Genomic DNA, 9950 nt, shown 5'->3' on the forward strand with positions numbered 1-9950 from the left:
TTTGCAACTTTACAGATCTTCTTTATGCACCAAGAGCTTGTAACACTCCAAAGAGAAAGGAAAAATTGAAATCGCATCATATGACCCCTTTAAAAAATGAACAGTAATGAACAGTGGATATGGATTTCTCCACTATGATGAAATGACGTTAATTTTCGCAGGCGTGCTGTCTTGAGCCAATGGCAAGCGCCGGGGGGGAGGGGAGCTTATTAGCCAGCCTTATATAAACTCAAGCGGACAGCATTTCTTCGCCGTTTCTTCGACCGGAGGTCGTACGTGTTTTTCCTACACAAAATATTTTCTGGTGAAAGCAGCACTTTGCAGTCATGACTGGCAGGAAGTTTTTCGTCGGTGGCAACTGGAAAATGAACGGCGACAAAAAGAGCATTGAAGAGCTCGCCAATACATTGAATAACGCCAAACTCAACCCAGACAACGGTGCGTATTTCGTTCAGTTTCCTCTTCACTAGGCACAAAAACATGCCACTGCAAACACAGGCCTTCGAGGGTTTGTGCAACATACTGCATTGACCGTGAGATGACATTCACGAGGGACTCTTGACAGATCTCATCATATCATTTAGAGGCTCTTTCTCGTTGTATTTATCATCTCAGTTTTCTATAGATGGCTCGTAATCTAGATTAATCAGTAACCAGACAGAAGTGTCCTGCATAAATTGTGTCCTAACCATAGACTGTATAAAAACAGGTCCTAACATTTAAACCAGTTTCTTTTATAAATGCAGAGGCTATATAAAGCACTATTCGTCGATTGCCCGTCAGGTTTTTTGAATGAATGAATGAGTGATGCTCATCGTGTTTCAAGGGTTAAAGCTTGAAATGGGTGTGTGATTTCCAGCACGTAGCCACAGTGTGCATGTTCAAGGTCTGTCAAATCAAATGACAGGATGATCAATATGTTCGGTTTATCATCATAACTGTGCTATATTAGCTTATGCCGTTTCTTTAAAAAGTAATATTTAAAAAGAACGATAGTAGCTACAAAAACGCATTTTTGAGGGCTTGCGTTCCGCGTTTCCGCTACATTCACTGCGACGTAAATCTGCATCACTGTCCGAGGTACGGCTTTATTTGAGAATCCAGACAGGGTTAATCTGTCAGTAGCACAGCAGTGGACTTTGAATCGGTAAAGTCCAGAAGTCACGCTGCTTGCGCGTCGTCTGCTTCATCCACGTGCTGAAACCCGAGAGAAGCGCTAACACGCAAAGGTCATGGGTCAGCTTTTGCCTTTTTGCTTTACTTCATGCCCTCTGTAGTATGCTGTCATACGAGTAGCCTTTCCTTTGACCTTTTATCAAGGGAGATAAAGTGCCAGATATGTGTGCCCTTTACAGTGAGTTTAATTTAGTCTGACCCAACATAATTTTATAGTATAAATGCCACATCCAATGGCAATACAGTAATACAGACCTATTATTAACCCTAAAATAAAAAACTGACATATGAAACAATAGTCAGGCGTGTTTTATGTGAAACCACTTATTGAAACTTCTTTTGCATCCTATTATTCAACACTTGAGGAAATAAAAAACCTAATCAATTTTATTAAGAGGCCCAAACTGAGCAATGGTATACTATTTGGTGCAGATGAGTAAGATGAGTTCTTCTGACAGCTTGTAATATATATCTGATTTTTTTAACAGACTACTTGCATAAAGTGTATCTGAAACGTCATGTCTCCCAATATTATGTCTTAGTAAGATGATATTTAAATGCTTAGTTTTATGATTAAAACTCTGAATTTATTATTTTGGAGGCAAAACGTATAATTCAGGGAAATACAATAATTGAAAAATTCACAAATTAATGTTATTCAAAAACCTATTGTGTCAGATTTGATAAATTTTAGCAATTTTTGTTTCAATCCATTAAATGTTCATCTTGAAATATCTATAACAATATTAAAGTTAATCTGTTATTGTACTTAAAAATAAAATAAAAAAAAAAACAGACATGTGCAAAAGGCCTTTTACTTGCTAAAAGGGTTTGAAGTATTAATCAAAAACAGAAGGCATGTAAAGGGTTTTTCAGCCAATTTTTGATCATGTTTATAATTTAGAGGCTTTAGAAATTCATGTATCAAATATGATACAGTAGGCTGTAGGCAGGGGTAAGAAAAAAATAATTTGCCATCTTGTCTCAGCGTAGCTTTCAATAGATTGCTACTTTTAGAAGACATACTTTTGTGAATTTGTCAAAAAAAATTCTAATATTCTATCTTATTTCTATCTTGCAATGTTCTTAATCGAGATGTCCCGTCAGCAATCTGAATGGTTAAATATCTTCTGTTTGTTAGGGACATGCAATCAGGGCTTTGCTTTGGTGGTCTGTCACGTTAATGAAGCAGTTATTACGAATCACAGTGATTTTTCCAGTGGTGATTTAACGTGTTTATTTTGTCTCACAGAGGTTGTGTGTGGTGCTCCATCCATCTACCTCGACTACGCCAGGTCCAAGCTGAATCCTAACATTGATGTCGCGGCACAGACCTGCTACAAGGTTGCAAAGGGAGCCTTTACCGGAGAGATCAGGTACATGTCAACCAATTTACAGTCCAGAAAAACGGTCAGATATAAAAAAAAAAAAAAGTAATAAAAATATATTTATTTCAATTTATTCATGTTTTTGGTTCATTTTTTCTATCGTTACTCATAATTGTCACTACAAATCATTTGTCTTATTCTTATAGCCCTGCGATGATTAAGGACTGTGGAGTAAAATGGGTTATTCTGGGACACTCTGAGAGACGCCATGTGTTTGGAGAGAGTGATGAGGTAACTCAATATGCTTTTATGCATATGGAATTTTATTATAGAAAAAAATCATCGGCTGAATATAGTCCTCCATGTGTTTTATGTAGTTAATGAGAAATATCTTTATTTTTTTATTTAAACATTATTTAAGAGAAAATTAAGTTAATTTAATGATGCTTTTGAGATGCAGTAATTATTTTAAATGTATTTGATGTCAGTATAATGTGTTGACTTTGGATAAGCTACACTGAAACCATGTATTTTACTGCCCCCTAGTGTGTAGATTGATTTATAGCAGATGTACTGTTCTGTGCATATGAATCAAGTGCATACTAAGTGTTTAGTTATGCCTACTGTTACTTTTTGGCTAAAAACCCGTGGCATTACTAAAAGCTCATTTGGTCCTGTTTAAAGAATCTCACACTTTTTTTTCTGCTTACAAAAAACAAGTCACAAAATATGAAATATTTTCTTTAAAACGTATATTAAAGGGCTTCCTTTTAAAGGAAAACTGCTGAACAAATCCTGAAAGAGCAAATTTCCACTTAATCCTTGTGTAGTGAATCCTACCCATCACTTTAAGTGAGTATCTACTCATGGTGACTGAAACAGACCTGTGGTGAATGTAAGTTTAACATGAAATGTGTCATTATTATGCAAAAGTAAACACGCCTCCAGTGATGTCACCCACTACTAATCAGGCATACTGGGTCTGGACAAGAGTGTTTGTTGTCCTAAAAGACAAGTCATGCCATTCATAGTTCTGTAATACTAAAATATCAAGTTAAAACTTGAATTTCATTTCAGAATATCTTTCTTTTGGTAATACAAATGGGCTTCCTTTTAAAGGAAGCCTACTGGACAAATACTAAAAGAGTACATTTTCAATTAGTCCTTTTACAGTGAATCCCACCCATCCTTTTGAGCGAGTATCTCACTCATGGTAACTGAAGTAAACCTAAGGTGAATAGAAGTTTAATGTAAAATGTATTATGCAAATTTGAACACATCCCCAGTAATGTCCGATTCTGATTAGATTCATTCTTCATTGTCTTAAAAAGAGGAGATTTGTTTTCACAGACTGTACCAGAAGCTTTAGTACACATACATACACACATTTTCCACCAATACAAATACACACGCATTTACACCAACAACAGCATCAGAGCACAAGATACACACATCCTGCACCAAACATACATTTACACTTACTCAGCTACCAATTAAGCGTACTGTTTCTAAAGAAGCATGTTTACATGAACAAAATAAAATAATACATGTTGAGCTGTGACTATGATATGAATTTAAGGCAGATCTTTTTTAACAGTCACAAGGGGCTTTCTTTTAACTGTGCAGTGAACCTCTCCCATTATTTTGAATGGGTACCTCATTGATGGTGACTCAGTCTTGCATAAGTACAGCAGCATTTGACCCAACTGGAAGAATGCATTATGGGTATGCAAATTTGCCCATTCTCCCCATATTGTCTCTGGACAAAAATGAGATAAAAGTAGTACTTTGTTTGAGGTTGATTTGTTCTAGTTTTTAGTAGATTTATTGTAGTAACAGTATTTTGAACAGTAAAATTACAAGAATTGAATTCAAGTGATTAAAATATCAAGACAATTAGGATTATGCAAATTTGCCAAGCTCAAAAATAAAATGTTTGTTTCGGTACAAAACAGTATAAAAGTCTCACATAATCAGCGATAATCAGTCAGCATTTCTTATCAAATAAAATATCATATGCATTCTCTGATCTCATTCTCTCTTTTGATTGATCTTTCCTGCTAGTTGATTGGGCAGAAGGTCGCTCATGCTCTTGAGAACGGTTTGGGTGTGATCGCCTGCATTGGTGAGAAGCTGGATGAGAGGGAGGCCGGAATCACAGAGAAAGTTGTTTTTGCACAGACCAAGTTCATCGCAGGTATCTTTCAATTTAGTGAAGCATATGTGTATAATATTATAATAAAACATTCCTTGTATTTTATATAAGACTATATCATCTCTTTTAGATAACGTGAAGGACTGGAGCAAAGTGGTCCTCGCTTATGAGCCTGTGTGGGCCATTGGCACTGGCAAAACCGCATCACCCCAGCAGGTAGAGACAAGCCGTTTGACTCCGAACAAACATGTTTCATTTACCTCAGTGACTCAGTCTCTCTCTGCTGTTCTCTCAGGCTCAGGAGGTGCATGACAAGCTCAGGCAGTGGATGAAGGCCAATGTCTCAGAGGCTGTTGCCAACTCCGTCAGGATCATTTATGGAGGTCAGTCTCTTTGATTTCTACTCCAAACCGCTGATTAATAAATTGGTGTTTGATAAGCACACGTGACAATGTGCTGTACATACTTGTTTCTATACTTATAGAAGAGCTTTCTTTTAAAGAAACCCTACTGTACAAATCCTAAAAAAAAAGAAAAAGGGCTAAGTTCTTATAACATTGCTCCAGTAAAACTCTCATCACTCTGAATAGGTACATCAGTCATGGTGACTACAGCAAAGTTAACTGTTGTAACTTGAACCAACTTTTCTGTATGCAAATTTAGACACACCTCCTTTTATGTTGTCACTTCCCACCTGCTGCTCATTAAAGGGGTCCTATTATGCTTTTCACTTTTTCAACTTGGTCTGTAATGTTGCTGTTTGAGCATAAAAAAGATCTACGAAGTTACAAAGCTCAAAGTCCACTTCAAAAAGAGATTTTATTTAACAGAAATCACTTTTCAAAAACTACAACGAACGACTCGTTTGCAACAGCAAGAATTAAAGTTACGCCTTCTTTCTTGGCATGAACATTTGGGCGGAGTTATGCAAATCTTCCCACATAGTGACATAGATATGTGGGGGCGTGTTAGAACGAGCCGTTTTAGGTAGGCGTGGCTGACTCTTAACTTTTATAAAGAATATCTCTTTGGATTTGAGACTTTAGTCTTTGCAACTTTACAGATCTTCTTTATGCACCAAGAGCTTGTAACACTCCAAAGAGAAAGGAAAAATTGAAATTGCATCATATGACCCCTTTAAATTGTGCTCGAATTGATTTGATTTACACTGAAGCTAGCAGGCGGCTATGGTAAGGGGCATGACATTTCCCGACCAGGCGCCGAGTGCTGCCAATCACAACACACACTGGCGCAGCTAACCAATCACAGCACATTTCGTATTTCAGAAGGCGGGCCTTCATTTGATACAGGAACTATTCGAGTCGTTCATGCCAGTCTGGGGAGAGAGGTGTTGTAATAATGTAAAATATGTGAAAAATAATGTGTTTTTTGGACAACCTAGTATGAGAGCCTGTTCTAGTACACCCCCAAAACAAAATCAAGACTTTGTAAAAGAGCATAATAGGACCCCTTTAAAAACAAGGAACGTGTAAAAATGTAAAGAAGTAGAGAATTTAAGATGGACTGTGCTGTGGATGTTTGATGCGTACACACACTGACACAGTGCTAGTGTTGTGTTACTGTAAGCTCTGGTAAGCCAGTGGTTACTTTATGGTTGCTTTGGGAAGATTTATAGTTCATTCTTGTCTATATTGGCTACAGTATATTTATATAAAAACAATATGTTGAGATTTATTATAGTCATACCACACAACTACATAAACGCGCGTTAAATTATCTGTTCTGTACTCAGACAAGTTTAAAGTATGTAGTAACAACATTAAGTTGTTTATAATTAAAATTTTTACTATTTACATTATAAAATGTGTATAATGTTAATTATTACACTTAAAGCCTAACACATAAGTTAACTTTTGCTTTTTAAGCAAGTTTTAAACAGATCTTTTTTTTTTAAACCAACATGGCTGGGCTTCTTTTTAAAGGAAACCTACTGGACAAATACTAAAAGAGTGAATTTCCAGCTAGTAATTGTGGCGTGATCCTCTCCCGTCACTGAGAGCAGCTTCCTCGCTCATGGTGACTGAAGTATAGTCATGTGACAGCAACGTAGCATACTGCCGTTTCATATATGAATCATGGAATAATGCCTACTGATTCACATCATATTTTTCAAAAGACTGTAGGCAGCACACAGTGCTGTATTCAGTAAAGTAGTAGTAATGTAGTATTCCATTCCACATATATCCATAGTAACATTTAACAACAACCATTTAAAGTGAAAGGCATTATGGGTATGCATATTTAAACACACAATTCATTGCTGCCTATGAGTGATGGATAGACATATGTATAATATGTCATTTTTGTATTACTTTGTGTGACTTGTTCTGTTTGTTTTATGAAGGGTTTGGCTAAACAGGCCAATAAGAAACCATTAACTAACTACTATTTATTTTTATTATACATTACACATATCATTCAAATGTCTGCAAATGAATAAAACTCATCTGGGATTAGTTAAAAACTATAAACACAGGTTCATGGGTTCATAGAAACCTATTGGTGAACCATGGCCATTTTAAAACCTTTTTAAACCGTTATATGACAAAGTCTCGCTTATCATGTGACTTTAGCGGTTTGAAACATACTTTGAAACGAATGATTTGCTAATGCTTCACAAAGCAGTGTTTCCTAAACACCCATCACTCTTTTTTTTATAGACAATAATTATTGTAGTTTAGTACAAACATGCATTAATGTATGTTCAATAGCTGCTTAACTTTTGTTTTAGTTTTTGACAAATAAAGGAGCTTCCTTTTAAAGGTAACTTACTGGAGAAATACTGAAAGAGCACATTTCTGCTTAATCATTCTGAAGTGAATCCAACCCATCACTTTAAGCGAGTATCTCACTCATGGTGACTGAAACAGACCTAAGGTTAATAGAAGTTTAATGTAAAGTGTATTGTTATGTAAATTCAAACATGCCCCAGTGATTTCACCTACTAGAAATCAGGCAAATTATGTGCTGGCACATAAGCAATAGAATAAAGTAACCACTAGGAGAGCTTTAATATTATTTTGCTAAAAAATGTCAAGATCATGCTTTTGAAATATTCCAAGATATCTTTTTTTTTGTAACTGCTTCAAAGGGGCTTCCTTTTAAAGGAAACCTACTGGACAAATTCTAAAAGAGACTATTTCTAACTAGTTGTTGTTGTTGTGTAGTAAAACTCTCATCACTGTAAGGGAGTGTCTCATTCATGGTGACTGAAGCAATTATTTTCATTATGTTCAAAACTATCAGCCAACAAGACAAACACTGCAACAGTATTACAGTATGAAGGTCTAAGGTGATTATTTTTTTTTTTTAACACAATCAATAACCGAGACAAGCTCGCAGCAACTGTTTATATAAAACTGGAGAGTGAGACTGTAGTGTGATATGAAAGATAAGAAACTAGCAAGCCAGATAGGCAATGATGAATATTGAGGAGCATTTGACTGCAATTGGAATCAAGCATTTCAAACAGCCCTATAATAAACAAAAATAAACTTTGCTGTAATATATTATTTTTTTGGTAGACAAATTATGCTTTCACACTGGTTTACTGCCCATACTATTCTGAAAATGTTTAAAACGGCATAATTTGTGGTAGTTTTAGAACTCAACAATATATAAATGTGGATTATAAAGCTGTTTGAAACTCTGTTCTAATACAAGTCTTTCTGTTTTTAACAGTAATGAATGGGTTCCCTTTTAAAGGAATCTACTGAACAAATACTAGAAGAGACTGTTTTTGACTAGCAGTTGTTCAGTCAACATCTATGACTTTGAATGGGTACCTCATTGGTGGTGACTGAAACAATGACATTAAACATGAAAGGCATTATGGGTATGCAAATTAGGTATCTAAGTTGGGTGGTGCTATGCCTTCAATAATACATACATTTCACCATGATACCAGTGTAGTTTATTGCTATAAACAACTGGTGAAGCTGCTTGCGTTAGGGCTCTTGGGAAAGAATTTGCTTGACTTTTCAGAAGATTTAAAGGGGTCATATGATGCTTTTTTTAAAGATCATTATTTTGTGTATTTGGTGTAACAGAATATGTTGACATGCTTTGACATTTTCCAAGCAGCAGCAGATCCAAATACCATCAACAATACAATTATTTGGTGTGTGCTGCTCTTTATATAAATAAAAATCCTTGTTCAAAATGTCACCCTTTTTATTGTCCACCATTTCAGGATCCGTCACTGGAGCGACCTGCAAGGAACTTGCTTCTCAGAAAGATGTGGACGGCTTCCTGGTGGGCGGAGCTTCCTTGAAACCAGAGTTTATCGACATAATTAACGCAAAAGCATAAAGAGATAAAGCCATCATCTACCTAAACCCTAAGGCTTAGGTCTGCTCCCAAATCCTGCTCTTCTTTAGAACGTGTTATTGTGGTTTTATTGCTGTCGCTTTTTTTTTGTTTTTTTTTGTTGTGTTATTACAAAGGGACAGATTGACGCGTACTGAACACTCAAGGGTTTTATTCCACTGAAACACATGCAGCCGAGTGTGTTATTAGCCCTCATACTAAAGTGTGTTATTAGTCCTCCTACAAAAGTAAACTACAGGACTGTAATGAGAACCATCGTGGGGCTTAGAGCCTACGCCTTTACTTGAATAATGTTTACCAACATTCTCGTGTATAGTGTCAAAAATCTAGGATGAAGTCAATCAACTTAAGTGTCTTTTTAATTCAAGCGAAACTACTTTCCATGAATGTGGTTGTCCTGATGTTTTCCTGTCCCTCAAAGAGTGTTTCTGAGTGGCCTATCCTGAAGGTGCTCATATGTAATAACCAATGTCATTTGGTATGAAGGATGACAAAAATATTCTAATAAATGTTTCAGAATGTAGACCTAATTTTACTGTTGTCTCAAGTTATTGTATTTCTACACACAAACTAACATTCATATGTAAACAAGTCTCTTAGGCTCACCAAATCTGCCTTTATTTGCTCAAATACATTACTTTTCAGAAGTAGTTACAAATGTTAAATTAACTGTTTTCTATTTTAAAATATATTATAAATTATAATTTATTCCAGTGATGGTAAAGCTGAATTTTCATTACTCGTCACATGATCCTTCAGAATATCTTCTGTATGTATCTTAAATATATATACTTTTTCCACAATTAAACCTTTTAAGTATTGACCCATTTTGAACAGTAGTGTAATCTATACTGCAGAAATCACTGTATCATATCAATTTACACAACCTACAGATTACTTGGTTCGGAACTACAAGGAATCTTATTTTCTGTATTAATATT

At 35.7% G+C, this 9950-nt stretch overlaps 1 protein-coding gene across 1 annotated transcript; it reads left to right on the forward strand.

Annotated features, from left to right (window-relative positions):
* Positions 1 to 238: 238 nt before the first annotated feature.
* On the forward strand, positions 239 to 9539 carry LOC107700200 (triosephosphate isomerase B-like). Its single transcript, XM_016501775.1, has 7 exons — positions 239 to 438; positions 2429 to 2552; positions 2711 to 2795; positions 4569 to 4701; positions 4790 to 4875; positions 4955 to 5042; positions 8873 to 9539. Exons 1-7 carry the CDS (start codon positions 327 to 329, stop codon positions 8989 to 8991), a joined length of 747 nt encoding a protein of 248 aa, XP_016357261.1. The 5' UTR covers positions 239 to 326; the 3' UTR covers positions 8992 to 9539.
* Positions 9540 to 9950: the final 411 nt, after the last annotated feature.

The sequence above is a fragment of the Sinocyclocheilus anshuiensis genome, unplaced genomic scaffold (genome assembly GCF_001515605.1).
Source record: "Sinocyclocheilus anshuiensis isolate Anshui unplaced genomic scaffold, SAMN03320099.WGS_v1.1 scaffold955, whole genome shotgun sequence".
NCBI lineage: Eukaryota > Metazoa > Chordata > Actinopteri > Cypriniformes > Cyprinidae > Sinocyclocheilus > Sinocyclocheilus anshuiensis.

Coding starts and splice junctions, on each gene's coding strand:
- LOC107700200 (XM_016501775.1), top strand. CDS start 327: ATGACTGGCAGGAAGTTTTTCGTCGGTGGCAACTGGAAAATGAACGGC. Junction 439..2,428: donor CAAACTCAACCCAGACAACG/GTGCGTATTTCG, acceptor TTTGTCTCACAG/AGGTTGTGTGTGGTGCTCCA. Junction 4,876..4,954: donor AAACCGCATCACCCCAGCAG/GTAGAGACAAGC, acceptor CTGTTCTCTCAG/GCTCAGGAGGTGCATGACAA.